Source organism: Muscardinus avellanarius (genome assembly GCF_963383645.1).
Source record: "Muscardinus avellanarius genome assembly, chromosome: 11".
Classification (NCBI taxonomy): domain Eukaryota; kingdom Metazoa; phylum Chordata; class Mammalia; order Rodentia; family Gliridae; genus Muscardinus; species Muscardinus avellanarius.
The window spans coordinates 14,928,902-14,950,457 of NC_137797.1; the positions used below are offsets into that span (position 1 = coordinate 14,928,902).

At 46.0% G+C, this 21,556-nt stretch overlaps 1 protein-coding gene across 3 annotated transcripts in view; it reads left to right on the forward strand.

Moving 5' to 3' along the window:
• The window catches only part of LARGE1 (LARGE xylosyl- and glucuronyltransferase 1), a gene marked incomplete at both ends in the record, with an annotated part of 407,629 nt that overhangs the window by 351,853 nt on the left and 34,220 nt on the right, over positions 1 to 21,556 (forward strand). For 2 of the 3 annotated variants that reach the window (XM_080706528.1, XM_080706526.1), the window contains 2 exons: positions 3,246 to 3,401; positions 17,572 to 17,735. In XM_080706528.1, coding sequence (XP_080562654.1) covers positions 3,246 to 3,401; positions 17,572 to 17,735 — 320 coding nt within the window. The remainder of the gene's footprint in view (positions 1 to 3,245; positions 3,402 to 17,571; positions 17,736 to 21,556) is intronic. The other variant, XM_080706527.1, reaches the window with a different exon arrangement.

The following is a 21,556-nucleotide window of genomic DNA, read 5'->3' on the forward strand; positions in this document are numbered from 1 at the left end:
GATGCTCAAATGTCCTGGACCATAATCAATTTATGTCAGTTGTCTCCAGCTCACAACTGGCTGACTCCAAGATTGCTCCTGTACTCAGCCTTTATAGACATTTCAGATCCAACCAGATCACACCCATAGGGCCCCAGATGCTTGGCAGCTTCTGCAGCCCACCTGGCAACTTTCCTCCCACCACTCTGTTTCCCGTTGGCTCAGCCCAGGCATCTGGGAAATCCAAAATCGCCCTGCAGCCTTAGTGTCCCAGGGATGGGGAAAGGAGACTTCGTTTCTGATCCTGCCATCTTCTGTAAATCTTATATTCATTTCTATAAGCAGAGTTATTTCATAAAGAATGGATGACAGCTACAGGAAAAATAAGGGACAGAGATTCCTAACTTCTCTGTGCTTGAGTTCAAATCTTGCGTCTCCTGATTTCTGGCTCTCTGGCTTGGAGCAGTTTGTTCCATTTCCTTCACCCTGATCCACGGTAATTAAATGAGAATACCACTTACCTCTTAGAGGTGCATAAAGAAAAAATGGGCTGTAACATGTGACGGGTTTGGAGCAGTGTTTAGCACACAGCAATCACCTAATATATGTGAGCTGCTAATAGTAACTGTTAGTATCGTGGCATTAATGTGCCTCAAAAGGTGGAAGAAATCAGACCTGGCAGATCCGTAGGCATTCCCCAGCTATGCACAAAAGTCTATTTCGGGTGTATGCTCCAGTGTCAGTTTCAGGTGTGAGTGCTTGTCAGCGAATGGCTGCCACCCCACCAGCTTGCTGCCTCTGAGCTCATGGTGATGGGAGACGGTGGCCCTCCAGGAATAAGGGAATGACATTTCTCACTAGTTAGACAGCAGTGATTTGACACATCAACAGAGTGAATCCTGAGTCAGCTTTTCAAAGTCAGGAATGTGGTTGAGTGGAAGGAGCAGGAACCCAGGAAACAGAAGCGGGCCTCTACCTCCACCTGCCCCCTGGGACTCTGAATATGTCAGTACTCCACTTAGGACCTTGCTTTCATTGCACTTAAAGTGACCTGCCCAGGAAAAAAAAAAAAAATCACTAACAACTCTCTTTAAAAGCATGTACCGTTGCTTGTGATTTAAAATGGATGGTTATTGGATGCCTGCCTCTTCCTCTAAGTTGTAAGTTCCAGGAAGAGAGTCATAAAATCTTGTGTTCATCTCTGCATTTATAGTCCCTAGGGCAGTGCCTGGCACATAATCGGTGCTCATTTTGATATTTATTGAATGAACGAATGGTATAGTAGAAAGAAAATAATTGTAGAACAAGACACACCTGAATCTGTGCTAGGCTTGACCACTGGCCAGCTTAGAGACTGTGTTAGTCAGACTGATCCAACAGTGCTTCCTGGATTCTGGTTTTGCCCCTCCCACCCTGCCATGGTCTTCTCCTCCCTTAGTATCATTGAACTTCCAAAAACCGAAAGGTCAAAGTTCCCTCTCCTTTAATGCTTCCAATGGCTACATGCTGAGTTCTGAACTTGCCTCCTGGGTCCAGGATGTCAGCCTGTCTCAGTGTCGAGCCATCTCTCACACACCCCTTCATCCCCTGTATCCTAGCTTTAACACAGGACCCCCTTATTTGCCTTCCTCCTGCCCTGTCTCCCCTGAAACCTTGTGCCCATCCTTTGAGCCCTAGCATGGACATCATCTGCAATCCTTCTCTGTGTCTTCCAGAGCTGTCCTTCGTCCCTGCTTTTCTACCCATCACTCCTTCTAACGACCTGTTTGTGGACACTTCTCCCTACAAGAAGACCACGAGCACATCATGGGCAAACCCCAGGATCAAGTGCCTCTGTACATCTCCCAGTTGGCACACTGTAGGTGCCTAATAGTGACAGCCAGCACACGCAGAGCACTTTCCCTTCTGCCTGGCTACATACACACTCAGTCGTTTGTTTTTCATAGCACCTCTGGGACTGTCTCACTCAGAGCCCGGGCCGGAGGCAGCGACCATACCAATTATTTGAACAGACAATTTAATCTTTAAAAATAGGATCTAGGCATCAAGTGCTCACTTGGCACCTAAATAAAACAAAAATAGAAAATTGCAGGAAACATTTACCACTCTTAGAGCCAGAGGGCCAGAGGGAAAAAGTGGGAATGATTAAAATCTGCACCTCTAGGGGTGGGGCCACCAGCCAGTGTCAGAGGCAGCAGGTCCAGGCAGGAGGGACTGTGAGGGCTGTTCTGAGTGATGCAAAAGTGACAGCGCAGATTCAGCTGTTGCTAAAGGAAGGAAGTGTCACTGCTGCGAAGCAGACAGGACAGGACAGCAGTGTGATGCTCACAGGACAGGAGCCTCGCCTCCCCTCCTGCAGCCCCTCATCTCCCCCTCATGGCCCCTGTTGGCAGCGCCACGCAGATTCAGGTCCTTAAGGATCTGGACCTCTGCATCACAGAGCAGGTGTGCAGCCTAGATGGTCACTTAATTATGCACAGGCAGGAGCCGTGAGCCCCCTCCCCCATTGTACAGGGGAGAAAGCTGACAAAGAGTGATAAAGTAACCTGCCCCAGGATTAATTGACACCTGGCACAGAGTCCAAGTTTAAAGTAGGCACTCTGCCTTTGCTTGCTTAATATCTCTCTCTCTCTCTCTCTCTCTCTCTCTCTCTCTCTCTCTCCTCTCTCCTCTCTCTCTCTCTCTCGGTGGTACTGGGCTTAGGGGCTTTCTACCTCTATTTTTTTTTTTTTTTTTTGGTGTTACTGGGGTTCCTGGAAGCCTTTCTACCTCCGGGCTACAGTCCCAGACCTATTTTATAATTTTTTTTTTTTTTTTTGGAAACAGGGTCTCCTAAGCCAGCAAGGCTGACTCCAAACCAACGTGATCCTCCTGCCTCTGCCTCCCAAGCATGGGGATTACAAGCGTGCGCCACCACGCCCAGCTACCTCTAATTTTTCTTAAAACAGGGTCTTGCTAGGTTACTGAGAGCCTTGTTGAGTTTCTGAGGCTAATCTAAAACCTATAATCCTCTTGTCTCAGCCTCCCAAGTACTTAGATTATAGGTGTGTGCCACCACGCCCAGCCAAAACTATTGCTCTTAACCATTCTTCCAGCATGTTGAATGAATGAAAAAATGGATGGATGGATGGATGGATGGATGGATGGATGGATGGATGGATGGATGGATGTCCAGACTTACAAGTCCCACCCAGTTTCAGGCCTGCCCTAAGGGGCCTGTTGGGCATGCAAGGCCCCGCCCACCTGACTCCCCTGGTCGCCCCCAGGTCATTCACTGGAACTCCCCCAAGAAGCTGCGGGTGAAGAACAAGCACGTGGAGTTTTTCCGCAACCTCTACCTGACCTTCCTGGAGTATGACGGCAACCTCCTGAGGCGGGAGCTGTTCGGCTGCCCCAGCGAAGCGGATGTCAACAGCAAAAACGTGAGTGGGCCCGCCCACGGGGCACGATGGGAGGGCGCCCCGCAGCTGGCTGTAGAGGACCCTGCGTGATTCTGCAGGATCCAATGAACCGGATGCCTCACTTGCCTGGGAGTCCCCTCTGCAAGGCTCAGGGGCCTGTTTGCTGGTCCCATCTGTGCAGGGTACCACGGGGACACAGGCGTCCTTAGGCACAGACTGGGAGAGTCGGGGTGAGCTTCCAAGAGGAAGCAGGACCAGCAGGGCCACCTGTGAACGGTCAGATGAAGTCTCTTTCTTGCCCAGAAGATTCGCAAGTCTGCAGACACCCCAAGTACACAAGAGACCCGGGGTTGAGCCCGGGGAAGTGCTTGCTGCACAGCTTGCCATAGTAACTGGAGAGAGGAAAGAGCCCTGGGCCAAACTAACATCTATTTTCTTGTTTCTTGGCAGTTTATAATTTTGTCATATACAGGTCACACTTGATCCTCACAGAAACCTTCTTTTATGGTTGAAATAGTCGAGGCACAGTAAGGCTAAGCTGGCTCCCCGCGGTCACACAGCGATCAAGGAACAAAGTGAAGACTGAGGCCAGCCCCCAAGGATGTGGGGTCGCAGCACTGTAGCAGACAGGAGGGCATGTGAGATTGGGCTGACTAGGGTTTGGCTTCAATCCCTTCCAGTTACTACCTATGTGAGCTAAAACCAGTTGCTCTGCCTCTCCGTGCCTCAGTTTCCCCAACTGTCAAATGGGGATTCAAAACTTTAATAGGAGTGTTTTAGGAAGAGCCAAGAAGTGGCATGTAGCCCAGCAAGCCCAGCATCTGCCCGGGGTTAGATATTCGAAAAGTACTTGCCCCCTGCTCTTTCCTTGGCTCTTAGCGCCAGGCATGGAAGTAACTGCTTCGTTCACATAGTCCACAGACATTTCTGGAGGGTCTTCTGTGGATTCTGAGCATTGAGTATTCATAAGTGAGATGGGACACTGGGCCTGGCTCTCCTGTATCCTGGAGGAAGAGATGCGACTGATACCTAAGCTAGCAGGAAAAGTTGCCAGCTGGTGGCAGACGCTGCACAGTGATGGGCTGAGGGGAAGCCAGGCAGCACTGTCAGTTGGGGGTCAGGGAGGTTTCTCTGAGGAAGTGATGTTTAATCTGAAACCTGAAATCAAGAAATACCCAGCTGTAGTTGAGAAAAGGAAGCACCTTCCAGGTATAGAAAGGAGCTGCTGCAAAGGGCCTGAGGCAGGCCAGGTTATAGCTAGTGTGTCCAGGGATTAGTGGGGAAGAAGAGGATGGGGAAGGCAGAGCATTGGGATGGGAGAGCCAAAGGACTGTTTTATGGGTTCTAAGGATGGGAGCAGGTGCAACTAGTGGTTTTCCATCAAAATGGGAGGTACCCTCACTAGCTAATCTGGCCAGCGGTGGCAGGGGACGAGGCAAGAGAGGGTCTGTAGACACTGTGCTCCTGGAACCCCAGCTCTGTAGAAAGCTCCCAGAGCCTGATCCTTCGCAGCATCAGGTCAAGTGCTATCTGCAAACACAGCCAGGAGGAAGGGGTGAGAGTTGGATCTGGACCAAAGTAGGTGCTCCCAACTCTGGAAGAAGAGGTCATTAGAGCTGACATACGTGCATAGATGGTGGTGTATCTGACAGAAAGAAAGTCCAAGAACTTGACCCTGGACTTCAGGTTCCAAATGGGAGCTGGTTCCAATGGCAGGGCATCAAAGTCTCCATTCAGGCTCTCAATCAGTCACCCACCACAGGGCAGGAGGCTTTCAAGCTTAGCTCACATCCTGGGGGATGCAGAGAGGCAGGGGATGTCCTATAATGTGTTGAGGGCCAGCATGGTGGCAGTCCTCTGAGAGGGCAAGAGAAAGGCACAGGATAGGGGAGAGAGGTACATCAGGAAGGACTTCCTGGAACAGGTAAAATTTGAAAGACAAATAAATAGGAATGATGGGACTTGGAGGAGGGGCACGGTAAGCGGGAGACCACTCCTGTCCCATATTTGGGGCATCTCTCCCTGAAACCAGTTTATTGCATTTGTGTAATGTAATAAACATCCAGTACGCATCGATTATTGGAAGTTAATTGAAATAGGGCTGGAATTGAGAAATAAGAAATGAAAATGTTGTCATGTCGCTTCCCCTCTCCTTTTTTTTTTTTTTTTTTTTTTTTTTTTTTTTTTTTGCAGTACTGGAGATTAAATCTAGGGGTATTCTACCTCTGAGCTACACCCCCAGGTTGGCCATGAACCTAGAATCCTAGAATCCTTCTATCTCAGCCTCCTGAGTACTGGGATCACAAGCATGCACCACCATACGTGGCTCTGTTTTCTTTACAATTCATCCCTCAAATATGTATCTGGGAAACCCTGAGACTCCATGGAACACTGTTGAATTACCATGGATACTCCCATTTACCCACTCAAAATTTCTATAGCATCTCTAATGGGCTTGCATATTGCTTCTTTGGAATCTTTCTGAGGACAGAGAGCTCACCACCTCCTCAGGCAGCCACCCTTTGCCGTTGGTGAGCCCCAGATGCTAAACTTTTTCACCTCATGTTGACTTGAAATCTTCTCCTCTGTAAGGGACCTATTAATCTGAGTCCTGTCCTCTGGAACAGTAAAAAATAAGACCACTCCATCCTTGTCCCTGAGGGCCCATCCTGGCACTGCTTCTAGAAGGTTCCCATCGAGTTTGTTATTCTGAAGCATGCAGCTATCCCTCAGCCTCTGTTTACAAAGTTCTACTTTATCATTAAAAAAGCCACGCACTTGCCGAGGGAGTACCCAGGTAAGAGACTCCTACCTTTTTAAGTGAAACCCCTTTCAAGCAGATAGAATTAACCAATGGGGTCAGTACCTTGCCAAAGTAAGGGCTCTCTCTTTAGTAACTAAAGTGCACTAACCTCAGTTTATCACTCTTGATGACTGAGGTTGCACCTCAGTAGGGTGTGGGAGAGGGTAGGGGCTGGCCAGAGGAGGGACACCGCTTGTCCTAGCAGGAAATGGCCAGAGACCACTTGCTGTTTATTCTTCTGATTACTTTCTGATAGCTGTCACTTTCTGTTTATCAGCTCCAGGAACAATCCTTTCTTCTGAGTTCAAATACACAAAGACACTTAAATAACAAAGACCAATGGTAAAAGGATTATATTACTGGCTTAAAAAATTATCAAACATATCAGACATCCAAAAAAGCGCAGAAGACAAAGAAAGCAGGAAATCAGTGGAATCTGAAATTTGTATGAAACTGTAGACATCAATCAGCGTCTGCAGATAAGAGGTGTCTTGTTCCGTGGCCACGGCAGACATCGCTAATCGATGGCTGCGTTCTACCCACCTGGGCCAGGCCTGTATCATCCCCAAAACAGCACCCCAGGTTATCAGAACCAATCTCCTAGCAATGTCAGCAGCACAAAAGCCTGTGGGACAGCCCCGTGCTGGGCATTATGCACAAGAGTCCTTCCAACATTAGGACAGTACTGTGCTGTTCCAAGACCCTTTTGTGCTTTTTTTCTAGTCTTTGGGACTTGGACAGTTCCTGCAGGGAAGAAAGTAAAGGGAAATACAGCTGTAATCTTCACACCCTGAGAGGAAGCTTTATGAGTCACACACTTCATAGAAACCAAAGCTCTGAAGAGATGAATTACCTGCTTAATGTCACATGACTTATGAGTGATGGGACAGTACTTGAAAAGAGGTCTTCCTAACTCTAAAGCTGCAAGACTGAGGCTGTGCTTCCTGAGTGAATGGAGCTACATATTTGGAAGAAGCATGATGATAACTACAAGTTATTTGTTGATTCTGCTAGTGGTTTTACTTAATAATTTTTCTTACTCTTTGATTAATCCTGTAAGGCAATTATTATGTCTATTTTATGGAAAAGAAACAGAGAGAGAGTTGAAATTACAGAATAAGTGGATGGTAGTGCTGAACTGGTACCGAACCCTGATTCTTCATTGAGTGGTCTCTCTACAACTATTTACAATATTCCTCAATCAGAAATCACATGACGGCCCAAGCTCAGCAAGACTTATTCCTAGGGCTCCCTCCTTCACTTATTTTTTCCTAGCACTTATCACCAATCAATATATTAATGACTTATTAACTTTTTTGATTATTCATCAGTATATCTTTATGTCTATAGAAGACTGCCTGGTACCTAGTCCACACTTAATAAGTTTTGTTAAACAAATAAACTAAAACAGGAATTTTCTTGAAGCATTCCTGGTGTGCCAGAAAAAAAAAAAAAAATCCCTGTATTTGGAATCGGGAAATCTCCACTAGATTTGTGACTGTAAGCATAATTCTAGCCTTCCTCGAACATCAGTTTTCTTGCCTATAATATGGTTAGTAAATAAGCCCACCCAGACTCTTTTAAGAGCTGAAAGGCTTAAGGTGGCCAATATGCTAACAGCTGCAGGTAGCTATTGTTATGTGTATGAAGGGAAAGCTTGCCTGGGCTGCCTTCCCTTTCAGCTGCATTGAGACCCCTGCTCCCAAGCTCAGGTCCTGCCTGAAGATGAAGGTCCTGCAGCCCATGGGACCAGGTCCCCTGACACTGAGCCCATGAAGAGGAAAAGATGACGGCACACCGAGGCTCAATTAGAAGTTAAAAATAAGGCACATATAAACTGATTCCATAAACACTTTATGGTGTCATTCCACACGGCACCGCCAAGGAACAGATGGCTGTGTGGAAACAGCTGTATCCTAGAGAAACCCCGGAGACAAACCAAAAAGTACAACTGCTCTTACGTGCGCTCCACATGTCATCGCTCTGTGGGCAGCAGAACCTGGGCCGGACAGCGCCTGGAGCCCTGCTACAGGCTGCCCAAGGCTGCTGGTCAGTGACCCCTGAGAGCATGTTACGCTCCAGAGCCTTAAGGATCCTGTGTGGTCCAGGAAGCACAGGGTCAGGACACCCTGTGGGTAGTAGTCTGGGCCACAGATCCAAGCACGGAGCCTTCTTGTCCCCCTCCACTGCTGTGGAAATCTACCTACTCTTGTTGGGTCCTCTTTGTAGTAGCTCTCTCTCCTGTTCTTGTGGCTGAATCTTTCTCCCATGAGTGGCCCCTGTCATATTCGTGCTATAGGAAAAAAAGACATCTTTGGCATAAGAGGTGTAAAATCTTAGGAGTATCCTGGTGTAAAGTCTTAGAAGTATCAGCCATGGATCTAACCCCCCTATGCCTCATCAATAAAATGGGCATGATGGCTATTCCTATCTGATAAACTTAAGAGCACTAAATAAGGTCAGGCAGGTAAAGAGCTTAGAACAGCATGCACCTGCCACACGCCGCCCAAATAAAGTATGTGTGTTTTGATTATGCTATTATAATTACTGACTTGTTCCTGTGCCTCTCCTTCAAAACTTTAGAATCAGTAGAAGTGCAGGATCTGGGCTTGTTTCCTGTTCTCAGAACAGGCTTGGCAAAAAATAAGAGCCAGTTGCAGAGCATGGTGGCACACGCCTGTAATCCCAGTACTTGGGAGGCTGAGACTGGTTCAAGACCAGCCTCAGCAACTTAAAAAGACTTCCAGAAACCTAGCAAGGTCTTTATTCAAAACAAAAATTAAGAGAGGGGAATATGGCTCAGAGGTCGAATACCCTGAGTTCACCCCCAGAACCACATACACACGCCACCATTAAAGTGTGTGATGTATGAATTAATACTGATAAGGAGGAAAGAGGACAACATGCTTTTTTCTTCTCTGTCTCCTCCACTTCTAGTGAGAGCTGAGAAGACCCTCTGTGAACCTTCACTGAATAACCCTAACTGCAGCCCCCTCTCTTTCATGAAAAATAAAAGTGGTTCATCATTTGGTTTCCTTTGAAAAACATCCTCTAGGTTCCTGAAATTTGTTGATTAATACACAAAGCAGTCAACCAGTGAGCTAGTGATATTTCCCCCCACCTGCCTAAGTGGTTAATAAAACTTTAACAGCTTTGTGGAAGCCACAGGGAAGAGCAGAGCTGATAGGGCCCAAATACTCCAAGAAGATTCCTGAGGTCCCATTTCCTCATTTTTCAGATTAAGGCCGTGAGACTATACCTAACTCATATGGGTGTTCGAAGAAACAGATGAAATACTGGTTTATGAAAGCCACTAAAAAGTGACAGGAAGTTGGAAATATAAGCAACATCATTGAGTGTTAATTTACTCACCAATATATCTATCTGTTGTCCTTCAGAAGGACAGAAGTTTCAAGAAGAAGAGAAACTAACAGGTGGCTCTGAGACCTCATTTAGTTTTTCATACTATGTGACAATTGCTTCGTGGTTTAGAAGAGTTCAGGTGTGTCCCTTAAGCAACTGTAACATCACTTAGTATGCTAGAAGTCAATTGTTCACATAAAATCCAGATGGGTGCTCTTGATTGACAGGTGGCTCTTCTCCAGCTCAGGGACCCAGACTCCTTCCATCCTTGTGGCTCTGCCATCATAAAGCCTTGGACTCCTCTGCTGGATTTGTTTGGCCTGGCTGTCAACCAAAAAAGAAAGTGAGAATTGTGCCCCAGTGAAGCTCAGAAGTGTTGCCCATACTAGCCAAAGCCTGCCAATGAGCCTCAGCCACAGTGATACCCTTGTCTTTAGGAGATTAGACAGGCAGCCTCGCTGGGTGCCCTAAGAGACAGAAAGTGGGTATTGGTGCATGAGAGATGTCTCTGCTATCTCAAGGAATATAGGCACTGAGTCCTATATAGCCACAGAATCATCTATCTTTAGAACTGGAGCAGAGATTACTTCACTAGGCATGGTAGCTATTTGGTTACTGTGAGAAATCAGGAAAATATACACCCAAGTTTGCATCTCAGCTGTTCTGTTCACTCATCATGGAACCTGGAACAAGTGGCTAAACCTTTCAGGTAACAAATGTGTTCTTTTTAAAGACAGGACTGAGATGGGGGCCTAAATTGTGCATGTTACCTAGTGATCTCTGAGAATTATTCTATGAAGCGCAGATTCTTTGTCTTATTGTTGAGACAGGACTTGTTCAAGGTCATATAGAAAATGAAGTCAGATTAGTTCTCAGTCTCCAATTATTCCCATAATTTCACTCCGTAGCTTTACCTGGCTGTGAAAAGGTGTCCCTTAGGCCAGAGCCCAGGGATACACTTCCACCTCCTTCAAACCCTTAGACCTATCTCACCATCATTTCCAGAGGCTGAGAGGTCAGTCTAGGCCATTGTCCTTAGGGATGGGAAGAAATAAATGCAAAGTGCTTAAAGGACCATTTTCCCTCGAGTCTAAATCTCTCTGTGCTTCAGCTGGCTGCCCAAAGAAGCAATTTAGCAAATGCATTTCATCTCAGGAGAAATCTGTCTTTTGTTTCTGTGACTCGCTTGTCAGGAGCCCCGTGTCCCCTGTGGCTGGAGAGCAGAGTGCAGTAGCATTCAGAACCTGTTAATGAAAGCGCTCCCTCCGCCTCGGTCCCTTTACAGAGACCCTGCCCAGGCCCTGGGTGAAACAGAGGCCAATTCTAAGCTGCTAGAGCCTTCTTTTTAAGATACCACCAGGCACACAATCAGCAATAAGCAAGCCCACATTAAAATCCGAAAAAAGGTGCATAATGCCGTCGTAATCACATTGCTTAGGTCTGTGTAGCACTTTACAGTTTACAAAGCACTTCAACATGCATTAGCTCATTTGAGAAAATTGCAGGGAATCAGTCAACTACAGTAAAGCATAAAGAAGCAATATAATTTGTCTCCAAATCTATCACTCAGAGAAAAAAATCTTTGTTAACCTTGTAACATTCCCTTCGATCTGTTTTCTAGTGTTTTTGTTTGTCTTTCTGCTATATTGGGGCCATACTGCATGTCCATTTTTATGACCTGCTTTGTTCACAGAACATTGTTTCTTCTGCCATCTCATTTGATCCTCCTGTCTTTCCTGGGGAAGAAGTAACCTAATTGTAAAATGTTGATGAATGGAAGTCCAAAGACTTAAGTTTCAGTGTCCTCCTTTGTGTAAAAAGCATGTACTGTGGGATTAAATTAATGAAGCAATGCACCCGAAAACATCAGCACTATGCCTAGCACATAGTAGGTGCTCTGTCCTTCTCAGCTGAGTAAAGGTGCAAACCACAGCACCAGTGATAATAAATATAATACTAAAGCCCAGGGATGACATCTGCTTGGTCTGTAGTTTGGCAGACAGGTTTGTCTGATAATACCTGATGTGTTTTCCACAGTGACTAGTGTAGTTGGCAGACAGCAGTGTTCCCCTAGACCCTACCTGTGTCAGTCAGCATTCTCATTGCTGTGACCCTAAATACCTGATGACCACAACCTAGAGGAAGGAAGATTTACTTGCTCACAGTCTTGGAGATTTCAGAGGTTTCAACCCATGTTAGGTAGGACCCATGTGTGCAGAGCCCAGGGTGTGGTGGCAGGAATCAGAGTGATAGAAAACAATTATCCCATTAATGTCATTCTGTAGCTTTGCCTAGCTATGAACAGAAGTCCCTTAGGCCGGAGTCCAGGGACACACACACACACACACCATGGCCACACCTCAGTGACCTACATTCTCTAGCCACATCTTACCTGCTTATTTTACCACCCAATAAATGCATTAGTTCATCAATGGATTAATCCATGGATGAGCTTACCCCACCATGACTTAATTATATGACCTCTGAACATTTTGAATTGCCAGTGATGAGCTTTTCCTGAAGATCTTCTATATCCAAACCATAACACTACCCTTTAAGCACTGTGGTGGACACAGGTGGTTGAGATGTGGATGCCACTGAATCACATCATTGTCAATACAAAGTTCACAGTTAAAGGCCACTTCTCACCTCGTACTGCTGGTCAACCTGTCCTGCTTGGCAATCTGTACTTTGGTAGTTCTGGAAGCCCTTTACTTGGTCATTATTCTCTTTCTTACTCTGTAGTGGTGGGGTACTTCCAGCAAAGGCTTGGTGACCTACAAGGCTAGAGGTGTTCTAGGGGTCAGGAGATTCAGAGATGAATGGAGTACAGCCCTGCTTTTTTGGAACTCTCTGTATGGGTGCTCTTTAGAAAATGGGCATATCTCATCCTATGGTCATTAATGTTCTTTCTCACACAGTGAGGATAAACCAGGTTGAAGTAGATCAAAGAAGCAATTATTTCTCCACAAGCATATGCCTCCCACGCTCATATGCAAACAATTCCCAATCTTCTCTCTTCATGGAACTAGATGCCATGTACCCTGTCAACACAGTAAAACACAAACCAAAACCAAGGGAAGGGAAAAATAGCACTGCTCTTGCAAAGCATTTTGCAAATGTTTTATTTTTAATAGAAATTGTGGCCTTTGCCCCTTTGCAGTGCCAATGTGGGAAGGAAGGAGGCATCAGGTGGTTAAGTTTCCTCCTAGAAGGCTACACAAAGGTTTCCAAGCATATCTGAGTTCCTCTAGGAGATAGGCTTGATAACTCTGCCATTCATGAATCAGAAGGACAGCACAGCGCATCCAGTGCCTGTCCTTGCTTCGCTTCTAGGATCTTGTCATACAGGTGTCCTCAGGAGCCCAGTGATGCCTTTCCTAATTGTATCCTAACAGTTGTGATAACAGGTGATATTTAAGGAGACATCACTTCACTCCAAACACTGTACTATTCATAGGCAGCAGTGGGGACCTGTCACCCACTTGGCCTACCATCCGCTAGTGGTTATGATTGCCAGACCCCTTCTACAGTTGAGGAAAGTCAAGCTCAGAAAGGTTAATAACCTACCCACTTACCCATGCCTTCCAGGCAGGAGAGGGAGGGACAGAGCCAGTAACCTTAGCCACCATGCTGCATCTGCATCTTCACCCGAGATCAGACAAGCATCTTTCCTGGTGAGGAGGGCAGAGGAAGGGTGGCACAGACCCAGCTTTGACCTCCCTGGGTGACATTCAGGAATCTGAAGCTTTCTTCTCAGCTGTCATATGAGGCTACAAGTGCCTTCCCAGGAAGGAGGCAAAGCCACATTTCCAGCTCCTCATGCAAAGCCTGGTGTGTGTCTGCTCTTCAAAAACTTTTCAGCCACCACAGATGCTTGAACTACAAATATTTAGTTAAATAATGGGTTTAAGGATGGACTTACGGATCACCTTTTGTACGTATAATTAAAGGACACAAAAGCACAATTGGAAGGATGGGTTCTCACATCCTGATTGCAGTATATAGCAAATACTTTTCATGCATGTGGCATGCATATGAATACAGAACACTGGTCACGTACTAGGAACAGAGCTGGACACAGCAGTGCCATAGTCTCACTGGGGTTGTTGCCCTTAAATAATTGCAGTTCAAGTTGACAACTGCTTTCATGGAGTTACGGAGCAGAGGTTCATGGGGCACAGAGGAGAACTGGACCAACTGAACCTGGCAGGGCCAACAAAGTCTCACGGAGAAGGCGTATCTAGGTTACATCTAAAAAGGCAAATAGTAGGTCCCCAGATGGAGAAAGATGGGGTGAGGTGAGGGAGAGCATTGCAGAGAGGGAGAACGTGACATGAAAGAAAGTCACAGAGATGCAGAGGAAAACTCAGGTGTGTAGAGCACAGCGGAGATCATGGGTGACAGTATCAAGTGTGTTGGGTGATGGGTCAGAGAGACAGCGGTCTGTGAGGGCCACTGTGGAAGTCGGGCTATCATCCTGCACATCAAAGGGGACAGCTGGCTCATAGTATCTCAGATGGAATGAGACTTCTAGCCTCCTGGTCTTTTATTAGTCAAATCATTGACATAGTAGGACTCTTCAAGTGGGTCAGGACATCAAATTAACTTGAAAAGCTGAAGAATATCCCTGATTGTAGCCTTTTAATAGTTATCATTTTTTAAAGATAGTCTGGGATATTACTGGATCTCAGCCCATTTTCCAAGGAGCATTTTAAGTGTGTGCCTGTAGTTAGGGCTGCATGAGGCTATCTGGAGAATGCTCTGAGCATTAATGGGCAGCAGCTTAGGAGGCTGACTTACCTTAGGTATGTGGGATAGGCCTTCATAAAAAAAAAAAGTGCCCCCCCCCCAAAACACTGACAACTTGGTTATCTATTTCTCAAAACCCCTTGAAACCTCCATCGCCTTTAGGAAATATTTTTGAAGCAGCACCGCTGATCTTGCCTGGGCTTCCTACTAAGATCTGAGCAGCTGAGGACAGTCTGCCCTGCCCCAGCTGTCTTATCATCATGGACAGGCTAGCCCAGGTACTTTGTCTTGTCCATGGTAGACATGCAAGAAGCACACATTTTTCTCCTGAATTCTAGCCTCAGAATGGGGACGGCATTGCTTCCCCTGAATTATGTTACCAAAAGAATGTCACAAGTCTAGCCCAGATTCAAGGGACAGGGAAATAGGCTCAGCCTTATTAGTGAGCACCACCACAGAGGGTGAGGATATTTGGGGGAAGGAAGAGATTCAGAGTGATCAATGCAACCATATGTCCTAACATGGTGAATTGCCACAGTGGTGCTGAACTGGGCATGGTGGCACTCCTTGGGACATCAAGATAGGAGGATCACAAAATGAGGCCCTTCACAACTTAGTGAGACCCTGTTTTCAGAAATGAAAAATAAAACAGGCTGGGTGTAGTTCAGTAGTAGAGCATCACTGGGTTCACTCCTAGTGCCAAAAATAAAAAAAGGGGAAAAAATGGTACTGAAGCTTCATCTATCAGGGCACTGGTCTTGACTGATAAAAGGCTATAGATAATATGTCCTCTTATTGATCAGTGTGCTGTTGGTTTTGAGATTTTGAAAAACATATGTCTTCTTGGAAAAAAAACCATTCTGTTCCTTTCAGCCAAGTCAGCACCTCTGGCCACACAAACTCTAATCTCTGTTCAACTTTACGGTATCATGTGATAGACAGGCCTGATGGAATAGGAGAAATACTGGAACCAGCTGTGTGACCTTTGGCAAATTGTTATTTTTCAAGTCAATTATATTGAAATGTAAATTGTATATAATAGCTCTTTCCATTCTGAGTCTACTGCTTGTGGAGTGTTCATGAATATGTACACTTAGGTAACCCTCATGCCATGCATAAAGTAGGGCATTTCTTCAATCCAAATTCACCCTTGCCCTTCCCCAGGCCCATCACATCCCCATCCCACATCTACAGATTTCTTTTCTTTCTTTTTCTTAATTAACTAATTTATTTATTTATTTTATTGGTGTGCTGTAGTCATACATTTTAATGGGGTACAAGATGGTAGAGGCATACATGCACACATCACTCATTTAGCTCTTCCCCGATTCCTACCCCATTCCCTCCCCCTCCCTCCTCCTCACGTTTGTCTTAGTGATTGACTTTGATAGTTTGTGAGTATACATCATGTACATTAGAGAATTTCCCTCTCCCTCCCTCCCATCCCCCTCAGTTAGGTTGCCTTATTTGCTCATCTATGGTTTCTCCTTCTTTGTCTAGAGTTTCTCCTGACTCTTCTCCCTAGCTTCTGCATATTAGGAAGAACATCCAAGTGTTTACTTTTTATGACTAACTAATCTCACTTAACATAATATTTCCCAGTTCTTTTTATTTTTCATGGCCCTTTTAAAATTTTTATTTTGGACAGGGTCTTGCTGTGTTCCTTGGAGTCTTACTACAATGTTGAGACTGTTCTCAAACCTGTGATCCTCCTGTCTTAAGCTTCCAAGTACTAGGATTATAGGTGTGTGCCACCATGCCCAGCTACAGATAAAATTTCTATCATTGTAGATTAGCATGTCTGTGTGTATGTGTATGTGTGCGTGTGTGTGTGTGTGTGTGTGTGTGTGTGTGTGTTACTGGGAATTGAACCCAGGGTTATTCTACCTCTGAGCTATACCCCTCAGCCCTATTTTTTATTTTTTTAAAACAGGGTCTCACCAAATTGTGGAGGACCTCACTTAAGTAGCTGAGGCTGGCTGAGAAACTGTGATCCTGCTCTCTCAGCCTCCCAAGTGCTGGGATTACGTGCACCATCATGCCAGGCTTAGATTAGCTTTCTGCAAAGTTGTTTTACTGTGTGTGTGTGTGTGTGTGTGTGTGTGTGTGTGTGTGTGTGTGTGTTGCTGCTGGGGATTCAACCCAGAGGCATTCTACCTAGGAGCTACATCCACCCACAGCCCTATTTTATTTTAGTCCTGCTAAGTTACTGAGAGCTGCCCTAAGTTGCTGAGGTTGGCTTCGTGCCTGAATTTCAACCATTCATCTTTGAAGCAGGCGGCACCATCATCCTGCATTGTTGCTGTGTAAATATAGGGTTAGGAGTTACTGGGGAGCGTATGTGAGAGGTTGGGTGGCAGCAGATCTGTTCACTAGCATTTGCGTACCTCACACACAGCCCTAGTTCTTTGTTATCCAGCTAGCCAGTTGAGGTAGAGAAGAGAAGTCGAAGGAAAAAGTTCCACAAGTCGATGAATGAAGTGAGAATTTCAGAGAGTTAGGAAGAAGAGAAGAAGGGTGGTTGTCTTGACTCTGGCTAATCTTGAGTAAACTTAAAGGAAAAGAGTATTAGATGTGGTGGTACACACTTGTAGTCCCAGTACTTGAGAGGCTCAGATAGGATCACAGGTTGGAGGACAGCTTCAGAAATGTAGCAAGACTCCCAGTAACCTATCTAGACCCTATTTTAAAGAGAAAAAATAAAAATAAAAAAGGGCAAAAGGCTAGTGATGTAGCTCAGAGGTAGAAATCCTGGGTTCGATCCCTAGTATCCACCAAAAAAGAAGGAAGGAATTGAGTTTTGTTTTGCCAGTCCAGTTGTTTGGTTTTCTTTTCCAATATCTGACACACAAGCTGAAATCTGTGTCCCTAGGAAGAAGACAGCATCAGGTCACACAGAGATCCTTTCTGTTTGGGTTCTTCACCTCCATGAACATTTTTCCCATACTATTTGAGATTGTCTTGCTGAATGGTCTAGTAAAATCCTTCCTATGTGTTTATAAAGAGTTACAGTTGGGTTCTGCACTTGTTGGTGAGCAGGACCATCACTATGAGGGCTCATCCCTCAACTGATGAGGCATCTGTCCTTTCTGACCACCTTTATGAAAGTTGATTGGATTGCTGGGGAAATACAAATGGGAATCCTTCCTGCCTATGCTGAGCCATCAACAGCTGCCTCACTGTTAGTAAACTTAGGCAGGCGGAGCACAGGGGCGGGCGCCTGGGTCCCTACAAGCTTTTCTTCCAGTCCCACAGCCCCCTTCTGCCTTGCAGCTCCAGAAGCAGCTGTCGGAGCTGGACGAGGATGACCTGTGCTATGAGTTCCGCCGGGAACGCTTCACCGTGCACCGCACCCACCTCTACTTCCTGCACTATGAGTATGAGCCTGCTGCAGACAACACGGACGTCACCCTAGTCGCTCAGCTCTCCATGGACAGGTAAGGCCAATATTCCACCCACCACCCAGTCCCCTCACTACTGGTCTTAGCCCTGGGGTCAAGTGGAGAAGGGAGGGATGGCCTTGTGAACACAAAACATTGAAGTATGACATGGTTGGGCTTCTGTCTCATCCCTCCCCAGCCCTACAGATCAGGGTCTCTTTTCTTTTTATTGTTGTTGCTTTAGCTGCTGTTGTTTGAGCATAGAAGGAGGGCTGATTCTTTAGAGGCAGAACTCCATTCACATTGGCTTAAGGAAAAGGGGGAATGTATGGACTGGAGCCACAGTTGCCCCCAGGAAAGAAATCATCATTTCTTTTCCTTATGTATGTCTTGATGCAACCAACATTCATGGCGTAATTCCCAGCAGGAGTGACATGAGCCCACCCTTGGTTAGTATATGATGGGTGGATTTTCCATCCGGGCAGTGGACAAATAGAACCATCTAGGGAGTTTTTTAGCAAATTCATGTTCAGGCTTCATGGCAGAACAGTTTATTTTAAGGTATAGCCTTTGGTATTTTTTTTATTTTAAGCTTTCAGTGTGCATGTTATCAGGGTCCTTGGCTCAGTGTCTTAGGACTGAAATCAAGATGTCCTAACATCTTGGGGCTACAGCATCATCCGGAATACACGTCTACCTCTAAGCTCATTGAATTTTGAGCAGAGTCCAGTTCTAGGACTGAGGTCCCTGCCTCCCTGCTGGCTCTTGACTGGGCTCTTATCTCTGAGAAGCCACCTTCATGTTCTAGTCACAAGGCTCTCTTGCAGCATGGCCTCTTCTTCAAAGACAGCTGGAGAATCTCTCTCTGATCTGTGATGACATTCTTATAAAACATAATATGATCACAGATGTGCTATCCCATCATATTCCTGGGTCCTGCCCACACCAGAGGAGGGTGATTATACATGGTGTGCACACCAGGGCAACCTCTGAATAATTTTGCAGTTGCTCTTCAGTTCTGCCAACAACAGAAAAGTAAATATATACCTCAGCAGGAGAGTTTTTTTGTGTGTGTGGTACTGGGATTCCTGGAAACCCTTCTACCTCCGGGTTACACTCCCAGACCTATTTTTATATTTTATTTGGAAACAGGGTCTCTTAAGCCAGCACTGCTGGCTTCGAACCTGTGTGATCCTCCTGTCTCCACCTCCTAAGCGCGGGGATTACAAGTGTGCACCACGCCCAGCCAGCAGGAGGAGTTTTGAGTGCCATACAGGACATGCACCAGTGGGTGCTATGAGACAGAAGATGTTTCCAAGGGAAAGTGTCACCTGTCTGAGTGAGGATGGGTTGACTGAGAGTAGAAGAAATAAAGAAGAGAAGACAGATTACCCAAGTTAGAGAACACAACATGTCCCCAGATTAGAGGGGACAGAAATTTTTGTGTGATTAGAGCAGAAGGTAAAGGACTGAAGAAGAGATAAGCCAAGGAATTTGGCCAGGCAGGCAGAGGCTGGAGCACAAAGACCTTTGGGGAACCCAGAGAAGGCAGCCAGCTCTTCTGGATCAAATCTATTAGATACTCCAAAATGCCCCACAGGAACCTGACTTGACACAGAGTCACCCCTAAACACCTGAGTCCTTTGACCTCACACCCACCTTCCAGTATGGCTGCCCAAGCTCCCCCAACTATACAGCCCATCAGTAAGTCACCAGCCATACTAGCCCCAGTTTAGTCAGTTTTTCTAACACTGTGGCCAAAATATCTGACAAATACAACTTAGAGAAGGAAAGGTTTATTTGGGGCTCACAGTTTCAGAGGTCCATCCATAATTGGCTAGCTCTAAGGCAGAAATAGCTCGGTGATAGGGCATGGTTGAGGAAAAGCTGCTCTCACCTCATGGCAGCCAAGAAGGAGAGAGAAGAAGCCAGGGACAGATACAGTCCCCACAGCCAGGTCCCCAATGACCCACATGCTCCGGCCATATCATACCTCCAAGCCTGACTGCATTGACAACACATGAGGTTTATGGGCAACATTGTTTTGTTTTGTTTTGTTTTGGTGGTACTGGGGTTTCTGGAAGCCCTTCAACCTCCGAGCTATACTCCCAGACCTATTTTATATTTTCATTTGGAAACAGGGTCTCCTAAGCCAGCACACGCGGCTAGCTTTAAACCTGCATGATCCTCCTGTCTCTGCCTCCCAAGCACGGGTATTACAAGTGAGCACCACCACGGCCGGCTTGGGTGACATTTTAAATCCAAACTGTAACAAGCCCTCTCTTCACATGTGTTCCTCCTGCTCCTCCTCCGCATCACTCACAATGCACTTAAGATCTCGCCCTCTATGTGGATGCCGAATGATGGTCTCGATGGCCTTCTGGCCCCAGGCCCCTCACACAAGTACCTGAGGTTCAGATGTTGTAACCTGCACATGGGCATGAGTTCTGCATAAACCTAGGTTCCCACCTCTCAGAGCATCACTGATTCTCCTCGGTTGCATCTACACCTCCTAATAATGAATTTTGATGAATAATAGAACACTCTGAATCAAAATTAGTGACAAATGACCATCAAAGAAATTGCACATACTTTCTAATCAGAGTAGAAAGTGGTACTGCCCTGCATGAGACCTGATCTCTGGAGTCCAACACTGTGTGGTTCTTTGTGGCTCTATTTGACTTCTGGACATCACTTCAGCACTCTAAGCCTCAGTTTTCTCATCTTTACTCTGGGAGTGATAATGGCATCAGAATTTTGATTATCCCTAGAGTTGCTGTAAATATCAAATGGCAGAAGGTAGGCCCAGCACATAGCTCTGAAGTGCACTCCAAGACTCCCAAATGATATCAGCACTAGTGGCTCTGATCATTACACATGTGATGCTGGGTAAAAAGGCCCTGTGCCCAAGGACAAGGAGCTCTGCTTCAAGCTCCATCCACTTTTTTTGTCCTCGGCTGATCATGTTGGTTTCTGTTTTTCTATCAGATAGCCTTAAAATACTCACCTCGTAAGACCCTGCCTAGGCTTAAATGTGAAAATCCTTGGCACATATTTGACAACCAGTAAATCTTAGCTAGATGTGAAGACTCTTACAAAGGCATCTGTGCATGGTAGGCATGGAGGAGAGGTAAGCAGAGGGCAAGAGGAAGGAAACAAAGACCTGGACTCCCAATCCAGTTGTACCCCTCCTGCCTATGTGAGTTCGGGCCAGGCACTTGGCCTTTTGAGCTTCATTTTATTGATGAGTGGCAATGATTTGGTCAAATCCCCAGATTGTTGTTTGGGCCCCATAAGAGGATTAAAATGCCCAGTAAATAGTAAATACAAACAATTCTTAGTTTCCCATCCATTCATGTCTCTTTACCTCTATGTTATCAAATTTGCTATCTGTATTTCACAAAACAATAGCAAGAAAATGTGTTTAGTTAACAACCCAGACCCATCCTTTCATATACACTTGTTACCAACAGAAGAATACCAGCAAAACCAAGCCTCTCCTTCCAGTCCCAGCAGGAAGCATCACCTGGCTGGGTCACCAGGGATCCTAGCAGGACCTTCCCTCATAGCCACTTCACAGAAGCTACTTCCATTAGCAGCAAACACTGGCCACAGATGCCTTCCTTCCAAGGCCCGCACATCCCAAGCGTGACAGACACATAATATCCCTTAATGCATGGTGGCAAGTATTGCCATCCAGACAATACCTCAGAGAGCCCAAGCAAGGATTGGTAAGCCCCCCAGGAGAGACATAGTTCAGGACACACTTGGAAATTATTATATGGTACCACGGCAGAGGCACATGGCAGAATTTCCTCTAGCCTCTTCCACTCTACCCTGCCCATCCAATTCTGATGCAGCATGCCGACTGGTGCCTG